This window comes from Corvus cornix, chromosome 3, assembly GCF_000738735.6.
Source record: "Corvus cornix cornix isolate S_Up_H32 chromosome 3, ASM73873v5, whole genome shotgun sequence".
NCBI classification, from domain to species: Eukaryota; Metazoa; Chordata; class Aves; order Passeriformes; family Corvidae; genus Corvus; species Corvus cornix.
The window spans coordinates 22563303-22581556 of record NC_047056.1 but is presented as its reverse complement, the minus strand read 5'-3'; the positions used below and the strand labels follow the sequence as shown (position 1 = coordinate 22581556).

The following is an 18254-nucleotide window of genomic DNA, read 5'->3' as shown; positions in this document are numbered from 1 at the left end:
CCAAACAGAATAGTAGCATTTCCAAGACAATCTCAATCCTGTCTAAAGCAAACAAACCTGATTTAAGGATCCTAAATTCTATGCAAAATCACTTGTCTAAAGTACACAGGGGCTGGGAAGCACTTAGGAGTGCTATTGATGCCTCTGGGCTTTTTAGAGGCATCTAAGAAGCATGAGAACATGGTGGTTTGTCCTTACATCCTGTGAGACAATGAGATCCACGATACTTTTGTGATACTTCTGTAGAATGACACCAGTCCTGGAGGTGGGTGTGGGCTGGATGTGGTGCTTCCTTGCCCTGAGGGAAGACAGTGAGGGAGGACAACCGAGTGCTCTGGGACAAGATGGATGTACTCTCCTCTAAAGCCACAGCTCTTGCTTGCATCCAACATGCTATGGACTCTGCCTGAGCACCAAGACAACTTCTTTTTTCAGCCCCTCTGCTTCTCCCTGCCTGAGAAGCCGTGTAGCAGGGAAGCATTAGCTGCAAACAGATCACGGAGGGCTCTCATTTCACCACCTGACACATAAAAGCAAAAAATAAAGAAGTCAGAAACATTATCACCATGGAACTGTTCTGGATGAACTTCATCTGAGATTAAAACCAAACCAGCAGCATTTTCAGCATGGCAGGCATTTTCTTTAGCTTCCAGAAAAGAAAAACATGAGTCAACAGGCTAAAGAAATCTCAGAAACAGGTGGTGAGAGACACTGTATGGAGTTCAGTATTCATGCAGTTGCTCTGGTTCTTACATAGCCTGTTTTAAATGAACCAAAATACCACTATCTGTTTGTGGTTGATACATATTTACTGCCTTACAAGCAATGGACATCTACCATAGCTTTGCTCCAGTGATGTTTATTCATTTAATAAGACAGTCTCTTAAATCTCCTCTCTACAACCTTTAAGAAAATCAAAGTGTGACCAAATTCAGAAAAAAACCACAAAAACCTACCACATTCTTTTGGGCTTGGTTGGGGTTTTTTTTCTAGTTCTTCTGGACATCAAAGAGAACAAAATTAGGAAAATCCTTGAGTCTACCTGCTTCTGTATCCCTCCTAATTGACCTGCACAGGAGTCTGTCTCTATATCGCTTTCAAGCTGCTTTAGCTAAATTGCTTCAGGATACAAGAGGTTAAAGCATCCTGCTGGGCAGAAATCTTTTACTCTAAAGGTCTAACAGCCTTTCTCTTAATCTGCAGAGTAGAGCTGTGATCATACAACAGCTAAAGTCATGAGCTTGTTAATGCTAAAATGACAGATGTTATAACAACAGGATATTTATTAAGTTTCCCATTACCCTGCTGGGTTGTCAGACCCCAATTTCTTTCTAAGACTGCTTTTTGCTTTTTTTAATAACCAAAAGTTAACAGAAGTCTGTTTCCAGCATTCTAACAAGAAGTCACGTGAGAGGAAAAAAACTAAACAGAAAACATTTGTAAACTCTTCATCTCTGTTATGGTATAGACTTGTTTTAGAGTAAGTATAGTTTTAACCTTTTACCTAAACACTATACAGCATTGCATGAAAAGTCAGAGTCCATGTGATTCCAAAGTCCTGGGACTTCAGTATCTATTACTTATTTAGTGAAACACTGCAAATTCTCTCATGGTGGGTGTTTCTCCTCATTGCCAGATTAGGAAGCATCCAGCAGCCCTGCCTGGAGGATACCTACCCCTATGATCAGTGGTATGCTGGGAGGCGACAACCCCTGCCCAAGCAGGGCTTGGAAGTTATTGTGGAAAAAGCAGACAGCCTAGAAAAGCCACCTGCACAAGGAAACAAGAAGCAACCAGGTTTAAGCAGTTATTTCTGCATAAATTGAGTTTCAAGACTCATTCATCAGTTCTAAACTCTGTGACAGCGTTGATCCCAGACCAACTGGAGTGGCAGCCCATTATCAGAGTTGTTACACCACCGGTGGTGCCATTTCCACCAGCCTGTTGCTCCCTTTACACCTACGTCACACATGGCCTGGATTTGGAGGCCTTTCCTATAGAGAGAGTGGAAGTTTCAAACATTGAGGGCCAGCGCTGCACAGATGGGTGTTCTGTGACAGGAGGTGCTCAGAGCACAGGTTAGCTGGCCTGCACATCCCAGCTCATGGCAGTCATGCCCTCGCTTCTCCCATGTGCTGTGGCCCTAAAATCACTGCAGCACAGCCAGGATTACCAGGAGCAATCCCGACCTTTCTGAGGAACACTGTTGGTTTTCCATCCCTCAGGTTGGGTTGGCTTGGGGTGCAATCCAACAGAGGATGCCTTCTTTCCTTAGCTGTAGTCCTGCTGGATGCTTCTCGAGATTTCTACAAACCGCCCCTTGTGGTGAAATTTTAACCTTAAACTGAAATTTTAACTTTTGGGGGAAACTGAAGTCCATGTGGAGATAAATGAGACCCCTCAGAGAACCACGGCTTCTACAAAGAAATCAGTCACATTTTCGAGTCCCAGAGAGTACTTCGTATTTCTTTACGCACAATCTAGCAGAGTTTGAGGTATGAGAAGCACGACAGAGGTCAGAGCCCTGCCTGTGCTATGAACAGAGAGCACTTTTCACCTGTCAGAGTTCCCAATGCTGTACCAGGGCAGGCTCTTATAATCTACTTATCAGAGATGAAAAGTGAGATGGAAAACATGCTCTAAGGGGTCCTGTAACAACCATTACCATCCTATGCAATTTACTTAGTAAACATCTTGGACCTACCAAAAAGCACCTCAGTGAAATTTCAATGAATATTAAGTTTTCCTCCTCTACATATGAGTGGCTCTGTTCAGGGTTAGTCACAGGTGCAGAAAGTAAAAAAACCCAAAACAAACAAAACAACCACCTCCCATCCCCAAAACCCAAGAGCCCAACTTTTCTTAACAAAGGCTTAAAGTGTTGAGAATTAATCTGGCCTTGCCTTCAGCATATTATTCCACATTTCCAGGTCTTTAATACCTTCCATCCAGCTCAACTTGGTTCAGAGTCTTGCACTCCTATTGAGCACAGGAAAACAGTGTCACTGGCTCAGCCAGCCAGCGCGTGGCCCCTGAAGGCATTGTCACAGGAAGATACCTTGAAGCCAATTTGGTTAAGACAATCCCCTTCAGAAAGAATCTGTCAGAACAAAGCTCCTGTCAGAACCAAGTTGTATGAAAAGTAGAATAATCATATTTGGGTGAAACCCTCAGCATACCCTTACATTATTTAAAAGAAGGATCACATGTCCTGGAAGGAGTAGCTGAGTGATGTGCAGTCCAGAACTGCATCTATCATGCTCTCCACTCCTCCCCTACCATACTTTCACTGGCTGGATAAATCACTGCATAGAACAGGATCTAATCTGGTTATTTCTGGAATAAATTCACCATCACATCACCAGTGTCTTGAAGGATTAGTTTTTCAGGATGCTATGTATAGTGCAAGTTAAAATGCATCTTAGGAATAGATACATTTTCTTATGTATCACTAAAGCAGCTTCTTCTTCATGAAGTTCAAGCAAACATTTTTCCACCCTAATTTATTGCCGTGGTCCCTGTTTTCACAGCATGGTCTACAGCTACTCAGCTCTGCAAAGTGCTGAATACTTGTTAGTGGCGAGTGACCTGCTACCAAAATTGTGTGGTTAGCTCCACTTTTTATTAACTGAAACTTCCTTTTTTTCTAGCTGATATTAAAGAAAAATAATACGTTAGCAAAAATTGGACAGGTTTTTGAAAATGAAGTTTATTTCTATGTTCTGTGAATTAGAAACAAGGATATAGAATAAGGAAATCATTTATGAAATGCTTTATCAGGAGAATTAATTATTTTATTTTAAAATATTCTTAATAATATTAAAAAATACTTGCATTTGAACTTTAAAAACACAGAAATATTTCTGTTACCTAGAGGAACTTTCAAACCTTCATCATCATTGAATAAGTAAGATCTATTAAAACATAGCTGGTTTCAGTAGCTGCAGACACTCTGCACTGCATTAACCTCAAATTTTCAGTTTGAGGTTAAGGTTTAGAGATAAAGGGGAAAGGAAACATGGCAGCCATCCATCCTTGTTTATCTCGTTTAATTTTTGTCCTAGCCCAGACCAATGACTTTTTTCTCTCCAAACCACTGTTTCAAAAGGGGAACTCTCATGTTGCATAAGAACCCTCCATATTTGACTTTACCTTAAGTCATTTTGAGAAATACTGCTCTGTCAGGATTTTACCACTGCCAGCAACAAACCCCCATGCAAAGACATTATTTTTGTCAAGCTGTAGGCTCTTGCAGAGAGAGGCTACTTCTCATATGCTTGGGGGTGAAAGAAAACTGCTGTTACCTGATTTTCTACACCATTTCTGTAGCAGTGAGTTAAGCTTGGTACTTCACACTAACCTTTCCTGATGGAACAGCTGAGGCTCTGCTGGCTACCTTCTGTCTCAGAAAGATTAAGGTCTCAGCTTCAGCTGTGATATGTTTAAGCATGTTTTTCCCTGTCTTTCACTAACTTGGATTTCCACGGACTCCAAGTGTAGGTCTCTCAGTAATAAGCTGTTGAGCACTGCAGAGCTATAGAGGAAAACCAAAGAAAACCATTACCCTCATTAAAGCAGCTGCAGGAGGGGGAAAATACAACCACTCCAAAATCAAACCCCATACACACTCCATTGCTCATCTTTCTCCATTGATGCCATAATTTCATTTGCTCTCTACTAACCAGAGTCACCACCATGGGAGAAGTGGCCTGCCTTTTTGATACTATCAGAGATGAAAGAAGTTTTGGCAAAAATCTCATAGATCAGATTTTCTATTCTTAAGAAAAGATCTAAAGAACTCCAGTATCTGCCCTATCGTATTTCCATGCCACATTAATTATTGCATGCACATGCAGTAATAGTAACTCAGATAACTCTCTGGGAAGAGGACAGCAGATAAGAGCATTACAGAAGGCTACTGCAGAAGCTGTGGTCTTGAGTATCTCACCAGCTTTCAGTAGAGAAACATTGTTTTGACATTACCTTGTTTTTGTAGATACTTTTAGAATGGGCACACCAAGTGCAGTGGTGCTCAAACTCTGGGTTCAATGGCACCTTTTTTTTCAGAGCAGCATGCAGTGTTGCAAGGCAGTTGAGCAACACACTCTCCCCTTAGCTGTGTGGCTAAACTTCTCAGCATTAAGGGAATGGGAAAAGGGACAAAAAACCCACCAAACCATGCAAGTTTTCAGCAAATGTTACTGAGGTTTTGAATAACACATAGAGCTTGGGTGATGCTCTGGGCTTTTCACATACGGCCCGTGATGTCACGCTGCGGCTGTGACGTCAGCGCAGCTCTGACACAGGAGCTCTGCCCACGCAACTTGACTCAATATTTAGTTCTGCAGTTTTCCTACTCCTTCAGAAAAAGATAACTGGGACATTATGGTGCCAAGTGTCATTCCACTTCCAAGCTCAAGCATACGCACCAAACACCTCCTTTTTAGTGATAACTTGCCGACTAACTCGTCAGTGTTTCTTACTGTGCCACTGCTGCGTGCAGGGAGGTTTTCAACGAACTGGAAACACACCTACCAAGGCTGGGTAAGAATTCTTGTGATAATTAAACACAATTCTTTCCTTTTTATTTTTGATCAGCAATGTGAAGAGAAAATCACTTCAAACTAGCATGACATAGAAGTCTAAGACCTCTGCCAGTATGGATATTTAGGATGAACTGCTTGAGCCTGGATTTTAGCTGGTACTTAAGCCCAACCCCTCCTAACACTCAGCTGGAAGCATGCAGAATCAACCCCATCCATTTGGGTCAGAACCTTCCCACATGCCCACAAAAATACAAGTGAAAATCATCACCCAAATTTTGCTAACTCACATAATCCCTTTCTCAAGGGAAAATGTACTTGTCTGCAACTGACTGGGGTAGAGCCCAAGGCAGCACAGGATAAAATGATGGACTGCATCTCCAGTCAGCACTGCCTGATGAAAAGATCTTGAGGGTAGGCAGTATGTGCAGCATTTATCTGTGGGAGTGTTGTTCACTCCTGAACTAGGAGTATGAGCACCCAGCTCAAGTAAGCAGCAGTGACCCAGTTACCTGCAGAGACTCCCTGAGCTGTACTCTCTGCACCCTCAACTAGAGGGATCACACGGTAACATCAAACCAAGCAGTGAAGCTGAATCCAGGTCTGCAGCAGGCCAGCAGCATCCCCTTACACTCTGCAGACACACTCTAAAGCACAGAAGACTGGCAGCAAGTAACTCCCTCAGCTGAGGTCTTGCCTATACTGCAGAATGCAGCTGCCTATAGCACAGAATGCAACAGAAACAAGTGTGGGCCAACCCACAGCAAACCTAATACATGAAATTAAATCTAACAAATCCACCCAGTGAGTCCAGGGGAAGATGAGGACAGGCTTCAGCCCAGGCCAGCAACACAAGCACAAATGCAGGAAGCCCAGCAGGTTGCACATCCTGTTCCACAGCATCACCAGGGCTATTCTTAGCTGCAGGAGCTGGTGCAGGAGAAAAGCGCTGGGAAGCCGACCAATGTTGTAACTAGAAACAGAGCTTGGGTGATGGGGGGTAGGGATTGCCATTTGGTCTCAGCAATACTTTAATGTTTGTGTTGATTGTCACAAAAAAAAAATAGATAAACCAAAACACAAATACACATAAATGCTAGCCAAAGTTTCAGTGGCAAGGCTTTCATGCCAGATTTGGGAAACTAGCGCGGATCAGCCTGAGAAGGTGCCTGCTGTAAAGTGCTTGTCTGCCTGGAGTCAGACACTCGCATCCCACCCTTCTCCTGCGACATTAGCTCCTCTGAAAATCAGCAAGGAGTTGTTCTGGGAGCTGGATCTGGTCCTTGTGGTCAGGCAGCTATCTGAGGTACAAGGTCTAGGAATGACATACAGGAAGGTACATGTAAAAGCAGAAATAAGCTATAGACCTGAAGCTTCCCTTCCTGCTAATTTAAATTTCCCACACCAGCATGTCTCATAAAGGATGTTCATAGTAAGTTTAAATCACATCCTGTCATGAAGTGGTAGAAGTAGCTTTGGAAAATGGCAAAACTCAAGCTCACATGCAGTGCTTACAGCACAACCAAACATACCCTCCTGCACATGTAACTAATAATGTGGAATCACTTTTCCTTCTTGAAGCAGAAAAAGGAGCTGCTGAAGCTGCACCAGTGAAGGGCTCCAAAATGAACTCATCATTGCAAGCTTATTAACAGCTCAAGGCAGGTATTGGTCACCATCCTGCCCTCCTCAGTAGTAGTGCTGGCAGCTGCAGTCAGTCTTTTTCTCCCAAAAAACTGTGCAAACTGCAGTGTTTCTGAATTGAAACAAATGAAGCTGAAAAGCACCAAAACATCTTCTGCTCTAAAGCAGCTTTCTTCCAAAGACATTCAAAAAATAGTATAGACTCATATTAGAAAGCCTACCTTATTGACCCTTACATCAGATATTTAACCACGGCCAATTAACAGGTCAAGAAGAGGTTTTTTTATTCTTTTCAAAAGCTGTTTTCCTTTGAGATAAAAAAAACATATTTTGCATAATTAACTCTTCCTGATACTAGAACTGAGCAACTATTCTTTTAATTGCACCTGGAACCCAGACAGTTGGAGGCCAGGACTTTACAACCCATTTACTAACCTCCTCTTCTATTTGTGCTCTTTGCATTTGATTCTGAGGTTCTGGGAGATGCTGACAGTGCATTTCTACTAGTTAGATTCCTTCCTAGGAGCTGATCTGAGAAAGAAATCCCAACTAAATGTATTTGACAGTCAAGAGCTCCATTTATTTTCTCAGCACTTTACTATTTAAAAACAAAAAAAAAAAGGAAGAAAGAAAAAAAAGAATATTATTCTTTATTTTAAAATAAGGCAAAAAGAAATATCATCAATGAACAAGTTATGCCAATCATACTTTAACATTGTTCAGGAAAAGGATCCAGGACATGAAAATAAAGAAGCCAAATTAATCCCATGTGCTTTTTGGAGACTTACAGATGAAAGGTGTTTTTCAGCTTTGTGGTTTTGCTTTTCAACTAGTTAGACAACACGGTGAGTGCAAAAAGTATAAATGTGAGCCTGCTAAAACGTGGTGCTGTACCTCACAGGCAGCTAACTACACAAAGCAAAGGTCACAAGGAATAATCAGACCTTCTGTTATCAGCAAAGCTACATTTGATTTGGAAAATTGTCAAGTCTGGCTTTAGCTCAGGCAAATGGAGCATCCACCTCTTTCTGTCTAGCAGAGAAGGAAAAACCAAAGATACTGTGGACCCGAACCACTTAAATGCATACCTCAGAAGGGTGTAACTGATGCTATGCTATGGAACTAAAATATGCAGAGCATATTTATATGCTTTTAAATATAGTTAGCAGTATTTCCCATTCCCTCCACGTGGAACTCGGAAAATCTAGTTACAAAATTCGCCCCCTCCATCCCCCCTGGTCTCTCCATAGCTGAAGAGATTAGAAAGTGCAGTCAAAGCAGGGGGCAGGGGAAGGAGAATGGCAAGAATCTTTATCCCTCCTCCCCAAACCCCACCAGGCAGTGTTTAATAAATTCACATGGCCCAATTTCAGAAGCAAACAGCAACGTCAGTTTAGCTAAACTTGTTAACAAGTCTTAGGACACTCAGTGGGCTTTTTCCCATTTCTTTTTGGAGAATGGGGAAAAGGAATAAATCCTGGAATTATATCGAAATGACAGTATTTCGACAGCAAACTTAGAAACACCATAGCAGTCCTGATTTTAATACATCCAGAAAATCTGGGTACTTTTTTTCTTTAAAAGCCAGGCTGCACTGGCAGAAGCTTTGGACTCACTCCCACAAGTAATTCCTGGTGTGCAAGTAAGTACTCGTCAGCCCGATGAAACTATTTAAGAATACAGAAATGTTCAGGACTGAGCCCTTGCCATGACTTTTGGGGAGTCACAAGTTGGGGCCGGTTGTTTTACATAACTCTGTGTATGTCCATACCGCACACCGTGATGTGGCAGCTACAGGTATTACCAAAAGCCCACACTGGCTGTTGAAAGCAGTTGAGCTACAATTATTAGGGGTTCCACAGAAACAATTTACTCTGCTAAAAAGGAAGCTTGATGGTACTGTGGCTAGCCCACTGAGTGTCTGAATTAGTTCTGCACTGCACTTAGGTGCAGATATAATCTAGGAAGTGATTCTAAAATAGCATGTTCCTGGATGAGACATGGAGTAAGGGTAAAGTATTTCATCCAGTGATGTTCAGTACATCTCTGACACATTTAATCAGAAGCCTAAACAATCTAGACACTGAAGTACAAACTTATTTTTCCTTAAAATCAGTGTTCCATAATTGTTTTTATTTTAAAAATTCAGGAATGTGATACACAATACAATTAGCTCCCCACCCCTGCAGTGTTCACTTACATGAGATTCACTAGTTTCATGCTTTGTGGGAAAAAAAAAATAGGAAAGAGAGACTGTGCAGTGCTTTTGAATGCTCTCAGTGTTCTTAAAATGTGAACTTTAGAACAAATCAAGTCTGTACAACCCCAGACAGATCAAGTTAAAAAAAACAAAGCAAGCTATTTCACAAGTTAGCGGGCTATAGTCGGGTCTCCTACAGCCAAAACAGAGAAATTGTGTTCCTGCTGCTGCACAGCCACCACCTTGACCTCAGTCTATGCTTTCAGGGAGTTTGCCATCGAGGGTTAAGGAGACTAAAGGGCCCTGGTAACACCAGCTGGTGCTGCACGTGCAACAGGGCACATGACAGAGAGGCCACGAAACTCCCCATTCTGCCCCCATCATCATCATCATCATCATCACTGTCACCTCTGCATCCTGTCAAGATACTTAAAATAATGACGGGGAGAGTTTTTTGACTTTTTAGCTAGCCATTGCCTGCAATGGACACAGAAATAGAAAAATATGATTTCTGGCACAAAAAAACCCAAAAAAACCAAAACAAAACAAAAAAACCAAACCAAACCAAAAGATTAAATAGTTTAAAATGGAATTAGTGACTACAACTCCATCTATTCAGATGCATTTACTGAGACTATTAACCAATGATGGTAACTGTTATGACTTACTAGTTGCCCTCATTTTATAAGAGCAACAGGAGAGAAGTCAGACTTCTCAGTGCTACCATGGTTTGATTTGTTGGTATTATTTTAAATAAACTAAAGAGCAGTAGTTCTATGGTGCATTAGTGACATATGGCAGGACCTCAACAATTCATACTAATGATTGAAACCAATTTTAAACTAGTGATGAAAATAATTAGTGAAAGTTTACCACAGAAAGCAAGGATACACATTTAAAATAAAAATACTACTTTGTTCATTTCAAAATTTACTTGGTTAATACTCTGTAGTATAGTAGCAGTGGTAGCATACTCTGCAAATGTAGTCTCATACAAGATCTCATTTAACAGTCAACTCTAGATCATATACAGGTAACAGAAAAAAGAGTTAAGGTAATTCAGACAAAACAAAAACATATATAAATACTATATTAATACATTTAAGTTAGTTTATGAGACTATACAACAAGCATAAACACAGAAAAAGGTGAGCAATGCTGGTGACTGGGAAGCACCAACCTCCCCAAGCCAGCACAAAGCCGAGCCCACCCATCCAGCACCCACAGCTTCCTGACGATGCATCTGAGCAGCCAAGGGGCAAAACCCCCGGGCAGTGCTGTGCTGCACCCAGGCAGTGCAGCCTGCGATGAGCACCCTGGAAGCAGAGCCAGCGCCTCCACCATTCCCATGCTTTGGCACACAGCGCTTGGCCAGAGTGTGGCGTGAGCAGGGGGCTGCTCTTGGCTCCACAGGCTGCACAGTTAATGCACAACACCGGTAATCCACCCATGGATAATCGAGAGTTGACTGCAAGGCTCTGCTGAGAGCTTGGGTGAGACCACTGACATGACGTGGGCCAATCCAGGTCCGATGAGCAGCAGGACTATTTTGTACTACTTAGGAGAAATTATGATGCAAGACACAAATTGGAAATGCAAACTAGGGAGGTGTTATGTATCTGGAGGCAAAGCTACATTCCCTTCACTAACAAAACATTCTTTTTTAAAAAAATCTACATTTAAATACTGTTAAAAACCTGAAAACCACAGCATCAAAAAATTTCATAAGGCCAAAACTATCCTCAGTTCCCTCTGGTTGTGCCTAGGTATTGCAATACATTTGTAGAAGTAGTAAATGCCAGGTAATCTAGTATCTTATCCTCTTTCCAGTGCCTTCCAGTAACAGATCTCAGAGCTCATCACACAATAGTTAAGCCTCACAACACCCCTGTGAGGTAGGTATTATCCCCATTTGAAGACAGGGAAACTGAGGCAAAGTGTTTATCATAACCAGAGTCAAAGAGCAAACAATGGAAGATCTGAGCTGTTTTCCAGTTTTGCACATAGGAGCAATCCATTAATCACAAGACATTAGATCCTGTACATAACGTGAGAGTGGATCAAAAGGGCCAAGGTTTTAGATTAGATTTCTTGTATGTTTTATCATTGAACTCTCATCTAGTCTCTGCCAAATTCAGAGTCCACACCGCAGTTTCTCCTTTCCTAAGGTCTAAGTTGGCAGCACACTCTTAACAGCTTGTTTAGAGCCAGTTGTCAATTAACTGAGTCAAGATTTTAAACCACAGATTTGGATACTGAGGAAGTGAAATTATGTAATACATAAACATCTTGAAGTGTGAAATATAGTGAATATATTACTCCCTGCACCACTTCCCCAGAAGTCAGTGGAGGGCTCCTGAGGACACAGTGCGGACCAGGACTGAAGTCACTGCAAGTGTTTACAGACACACTCAGCTAGAAGCAAAATGCACCTTTACATGACTTGCTGGGGAGCTGCTGTCTGTGCTTGAAAGCATGAGTTACACTGTTGGTGCTTGAGCTATATTGTTGGAGGCAGACCTCCCCCAACAGAGCACTTATTGACATAACTGATTCTTTATCTTAGTAAACTCAGCATCAGCTAAATATTAAGCTCCAGCTCTTTATTCATAGCACTGTTGAGTCAAGGGTTCTTTAAACCTCGAAGACTTTCATGACCAGACAAAACTTGGAAGTAAGGTAAAACAGCAGAAAATCTATAAAGTGTAGAAGACTGTGTTACTTTATTGACCAGTCTCATGTCTCGATCACAGAGCAATATATAGTAGCTTGAACTGCCATTCTGACAGAAAAAAAACCCTTTCACATCTGTTGTTTTCAATTACCTCACTACCTGACCAGAAGAAGAGGGGACAATTTCTGACAATCATATGATGTTCTCTTTAAAATATGCTGTGCGATAAATTCACTAGAAAAGCCTTCACATTTATTATTATTACATAGCTTTAAGAAAAATATGTGAAACTGCAAAGTGGTTTCCAGTTTTTAGTAGTTATATCTTTAAAAATGTTCTACGAACTTTGGTTTTCTTAGGGCTTCTAAATAAACAATATATTAAAATATCTACAAATCAAATATTAAAGGAGAAAGCAGGTCCAAAGAATCTGTAACACAAATTGAGTTCCTACATGCTTATCCCTCAAATACCTTTTCACTGGAAAAAAGTATCTTAATTTGAAGCACAGCAAAAAGTGTCTCTGCTGAAATGTTGAAACTGGTTTTCTGAAGTGTTACAGCATTGGTGCACTTCCTGTCTATCTCAGTCAAACAAAGTCAACACAAACACATTGTATCATGACAGTGACATTATATTCTTTAAAACAAGCATTCTATATTTAGCAATATGACAAGAACAAGGACTTCAGCAATTACACTACTTGGCAAAATTGCATCTCAAACATCTGTCTCTTCCTCTTGCAACACAGCTGTTGACAAAGTCACCACAACTCAGGTAGCACCCTTCAGGGAGTTACAAAGATGACTCAAACTGCTCGTTTTGATCGGTGTTTGCCTCCAGCTTCACTGAAGGGACGCTCTCCGACTTAGTCCTCCTTGTTTTTGGAAATTCAATGACAACTTCTGAACAAGAAATACTAAGTGACGAGGATTTTTCTGTCTTCTTTGCAGTACTATCTTCTCCTGTTCCACAACACTGCTTCAAAGCACACTGAGTCCTGCAAGGCAACTCGCATTTCCCTCTCCCTGACTCGGAGCCAACGCTGGCAAACTCAGGCTGAATGGTAGTTGCATGAATCCCTTCGTCGTGAAAGATCTCTTTGATGCGCTTTGCCACCATCATGTACGTGGAAGGGTCAGGACACTTGATGTGAGCAGTGCCAATGATCCTACTGCCTGCTAGCTGCCAAATGTGTAATTCATGGATTGCTTCGACTCCTTCGAGGGTACGTAACTTTGAGTTCAAAGAATGGACATCTATTTGTTTGGGAACAGTCTGTAGAAGGATAAGGGCTGACTCCCTAAGTAACGGGTAAGTTGTGTATAGGAGTATACAGACCATAATCAAACAAAGCACAGGATCTAAATATAGCAACCAGCAAGGACCAGCCACAGTAATGCCCTCTTGCTCGGACTTGTTAGCTCTGCCAAGTGCTTGGGATAAAGTAGCATTTTCCATGCAATGATTATTGACACATGGATTAAAGCAAGGCCCATCTTCAGGGCATGGATTCCACAACCCATAAAACAGCAAGGCATTCAGTACCACAATGACTGAACCCAAGGCATCTCCAAAAACATGCAGAAAAACTCCACGCATGTTAAGTTGTGCACTAGAGTCTTCTTCAACCTCCTCTTCATCCAGAGGATAATGGCCAGCATTCCCATTCACTTGTACATCACTCATGTCATCTTTCATATCACCTGACAAGAAAACAATAAAACAATTAGGCATGAGCTATAATACAACATGTTACTGTAATTTCTTATAAAATCATATCCAACAGTAAGCATGGCACACTGTGTATGAAACCAAAAAGCAACTCAACCCACACACTTAGCAACACCTTCTCTGGCTGAGGAAAATTCAGTTGTCCCAATAAGTGATCTAAACAGTCTTAGAAGGCAACTGTTTCTACATGGAGCTTAAAGCTGCAGAGTGGCAAAGAATGAAGATGACCACATTTTAACTTATTCTACTGAAAAACTACTTTCACCTTTTCCAGCTGTTTAACCATTTGCCTGTTCACTGTTTGTTTCTTAAACAACATGCAGAACTACAGAGCATATGTAAAATGGTGGTTTAAGTAGCTCAGTTGGTCACATTTGTTCCTTCTGTTGAAACACTGGTAGACTGATCACATTGCTAAAATCTCTCTTTAACCACAGGACTGCACTGCTATTTCAGATTAACATTTGAAGCCAGAAGCTCAAAAGCTGTATGAATACAGCTGTGCAGCAGCTTCTTTTCAGATTTACCAATGCATTTTCAAGAGGCTTCTGAATTCAAGGAAAAGGAATTTTTTCCAAGATGGTGCATGGAGCCAGTGAGATACAATCAGCTGAAATTTTAGATTTAAAATGCAGAATTTACCAGCAGAACTGACTATAGGGCAGTGTAAATTATCACTGAAGCTCTGAGAGGCTATGAACTACTGTTATTTCTATTTCAGAATAAATAAATAAGTAGTAAAATTACATTTTATGCAAGTGACATATAGCTGTTGAGTAGCACACAGCTTCTGATATCCAAAGCCATGGATTGTGCATAAATGGCCATTTTAGTGCCCTCCTTTGCCACACCTGTCTGCAATATTTACCACGCCAACACAGCTAACCAGCTACATGGGAATAAATACACACATCATTACAAAGAATGCTTTCTCCAAGAAAATCATCTTCCAGTGTTCAAACTGGAGAGAATTCTACATGATTAACCTCCTGCTTTTCTTCAAAAGTTCTTCTTTGGATATTTCCAATGCTAAAGAAACACAACAGGCACTGGCCCCTGGCCTGACAAACTGAAACAAGGAGCTCTTACTGCTTCTGAGGTTATTGAGTTCAGAACTTTGTAAACATTAACAAGACGTGCAGCTTCTGCTGTTCTGCTCTTGTGGCTGCGATTCTGCAGTTGTAGAGTGTGCACAAGTCCTCTCCTCTCTGAAGAAGGAGTGGGCTCCTACCGAGGCTGAGTTCCAAGCCCCAGCTCATTAACTCATCCAGTACGTTTCTGCCCTGAAGCTCCAGCTACATTTTCCACACTGCCTCTAGGAGTTATGGAACATGGGACCTGTAACTTTCCAGAGAAGTAAATACATTAGAGGGAAATGTCTTAGGTTACAGAGTTCAAAGTCCATGATGAGAGTGAGGAAAGAGGAACGCTCTGCTCTGTACCAAGTACTTGGAATAATGGAGATCTGGAAAGTCAGTACAGCTGTCTACAAGAGTGGGTAACAGGAAACACAGCCCCAGAAAGATCTTGAATTTTTTTTAATGGCAAATGGTTAAAACAAGTCCATTTGAAATATGTTCATTGAAACATAACAATAAACTGATTATTTTACATAAAGTGCATGCATAGAAATGCCTGTGCAGGACTAGCCCCTAAGGCTATGCCTACTTTTCACTTCCACCTTAGGAAATCGGGGACTACCCCACTGTGTGATTTCCAGTGAAGGCACAGGACCACCCTTGTCTTCAGCTCTACATCTTACACCTTCTCCCGTGTCTCCAATCACCTCTACCTGAAACTTTTCCATGGGCAAACTATGAATAGCTCCATCCATTACCTGATCATGATAGGGCACAGAAGGAAACACAAACTTATTTCAAAGTTTCACTGTGACCAAAATTATGCCATATTACCACCTAAATACCCACAACAAATTATTTGTTACTGCCAGAGGCACATCCATGAGACATTCCAGCCAAGTTAGCTCACAACAATATGCATTTTAATCCATGCTATAAGTTAACCTTTTGGTCTAACTAGTCCAAAACTTGGCTAAAAGCACAATTTTTCACCATGCAAGAATAATTCCCAAGCCAAGATATCTACGAGACAAAGGGTTAAGGGAATTTTACATTGTTTGAAACTAATTATTAGGACACCTCTGTTGGAACTAAACGAACATTAAGAGCTTATTATGTAGTCAAGAAAATGGTGTAGTGTATTCAGAGGAACTTTCCCATCCTCTTGAAAAACCTGTCTTTCCAAAGCCAACATGGAGTCGGAGAAACAGAAACTAAGTTCCTCAAATGTGTACTGGAACCTCTGACCACAGAAAATCTGAAACTGTAGCGAAGTTCACTCCAATCAATTAAAGCTCCCTTTAAGCTAAAACAATGGTCTCCTGATGTCACCCTGAAACTGAAAGAGAGAAAATGGTTCCAAAGCCCGAAGTCCATTCCTTCTGGTGACAAGGATGCCCTAGGAACAGATAAGTGGCAATCACACACACCTTTCACTCTGCTAGCATGCAATACTTGGCTTTGATCAAGCTGCTTCAAAACGAACTATCCAGGATTCTGGATACATTAAAAAATAACCCAAAAAATTCCTACCCATAAAACAGTTTAACCACAATTGGGAAGATTTTAAATGTATGTCTGCATGCAGGTGAGTGGGAAGGCGCATGCTTTAGAAAGCTAAAGAAAAATTATTCCAAGACACCACACATGTGCCCTGACACCAGCATGCTCCACATTCCGGCTTCCACAGTTCTGACTGGCAACTTCCAAGACTTCTTCCTATTAATACCGATGCTATTAAGAAGCACAGCGTTATCGCAGTGGAGTAGACTTCAGTATGTTTGGTTTAGATGGAGAGTAGCTTCCCAGGTAGCTGATAACTGACCCAATGGAGCAATCCAGCTGCCGGGACCGAGGCACCGAGCCGCGCTCCATTTGATGTGCAGCCAGTTCGGATGGCATTAGGACAGCGTCTTGTGACAGCTCGTGTCGCTAGGCAAGAAACGCTTGTCATGTGCCTTTCCTTGCAGAACCAACTTTTTTCCCCAGGGCAAACTGCTTTATCCTAAGACTCTTTTACACTCTGACCTGTCTGCAAAACAAACATGCAGCTTAGGGCATCCGAAGGAAAGGCGTGAGGAAGAGGTGCGACAGCCATGTGCCCCAAGAGCTGCTAACAAAGTTTCTCATCTCGTTCCCAGGAGTGCGGATAGATGGCCCTCACAGAGCCCGCACCAGGTGGGACCAGGACGGCCACCGCCCTACTCGGGGAAAGGACCCCTCCCGCTTTTCTACGCCTGGATGGGGCAGCGGCGCTTACCCCGCGGGGCTTACCCAGTTTCTCCTGGCTGACTCCGTTGGAGCTGCTGCAGTTCTCCACCAAGGTGCTGGTCTCCTCGCGGTGCAGCGCAGTCTCCCCGTCCCCGGGCGGCTGCTCGGGCTTGGGGCTGCCGCGGGGGTGCTGCCGGCCGCCGTGCGAGTGCCCGTGGCCGTGGGCGTGCCCGTGGCCCCCGACGCCGTGGTGGTTGAAGAGGCAGAGCCCCAGCAGGTTGATGATGAGCCCCGCCACTCCCACGGCGATGACCACCAGCGGCTGCTGGATCTCGTGGGGCTCCGTGAAGCGCTCGATGGCCTCCAGCAGGATGGTGAAGCAGAGGGCGGTGAGGAACACGGCGTTGACGAGGGCGCCCATCACCTCGGCCCGCACCCACCCGAACGTGTTCTTCTTGGTGGCGCGGGTGCGCTGGGCGAAGCGCACGGCCACCAGCGCCACGACCAGGGCCATCACGTCGGAGAGCATGTGGAAGGAGTCGGAGAGCATGGCCAGCGACGACGTGACGCGGCTCACCGCCACCTCCACCACGAAGAACAGGAAGGTGAGCGCCAGCATGCACAGCAGCCGCGCCCGCCGGTTCTGCCAGCACCGCGGCCCGCCCGGACCCTGCGCCGCCATCCCCTCGCACATCGCGGCTGCCCAGCGGAGGCACGAGGAGCGCGGCGGGCGGTCGGAGCCCCGAGCGCTCGGGCGGCCGCTGCGCTCCGCTCCCCCCGCGCCACCGCCGCCGCCGCTCCCTCCGCAGGCGCCGGGCGAGCAAACTTTGCACCCGAGCCCCCTCACTCTTTTCACACGGAACCCGAGCGCCGCCTCGGCCACGCCTCCACCCGCGCCCCATTGGCCGGCGCGCCCCGCCCGCCCGGCCGTGCCCTCCCGCCCCCGCTCCCGGCCCGGCTCGCCATTGGCCCGCGCGCCCTCGCGACAGCGAGGCCCCGCCCCCGCCCGGTAACGCCCATCGGGCCGCGGCCGCCCCGTTCCGCCCGCCCTCGACCGAAACGGAGAGCGGGCGGGGCCGCCCGTGACGCGCCGCGGAACGGCGGCTCCCATTGGCTCAGCCCCCCGGCTTTCCCCTCCCGCCCCGCCCCCGCAGGCCCCGCCCGCGGCG

At 43.8% G+C, this 18254-nt stretch overlaps 1 protein-coding gene across 1 annotated transcript; it reads right to left on the bottom strand.

Annotated features, from left to right (window-relative positions):
- Window positions 1-7817: 7817 nt before the first annotated feature.
- On the bottom strand, window positions 7818-17887 carry SLC30A1 (solute carrier family 30 member 1). The gene is made up of 2 exons (XM_010393772.4): window positions 17149-17887; window positions 7818-13767 (listed from the first exon to the last, which is right to left on the bottom strand). Exons 1-2 carry the CDS (start codon window positions 17777-17779, stop codon window positions 12857-12859), a joined length of 1542 nt encoding a protein of 513 aa, XP_010392074.2. The 5' UTR covers window positions 17780-17887; the 3' UTR covers window positions 7818-12856.
- Window positions 17888-18254: the final 367 nt, after the last annotated feature.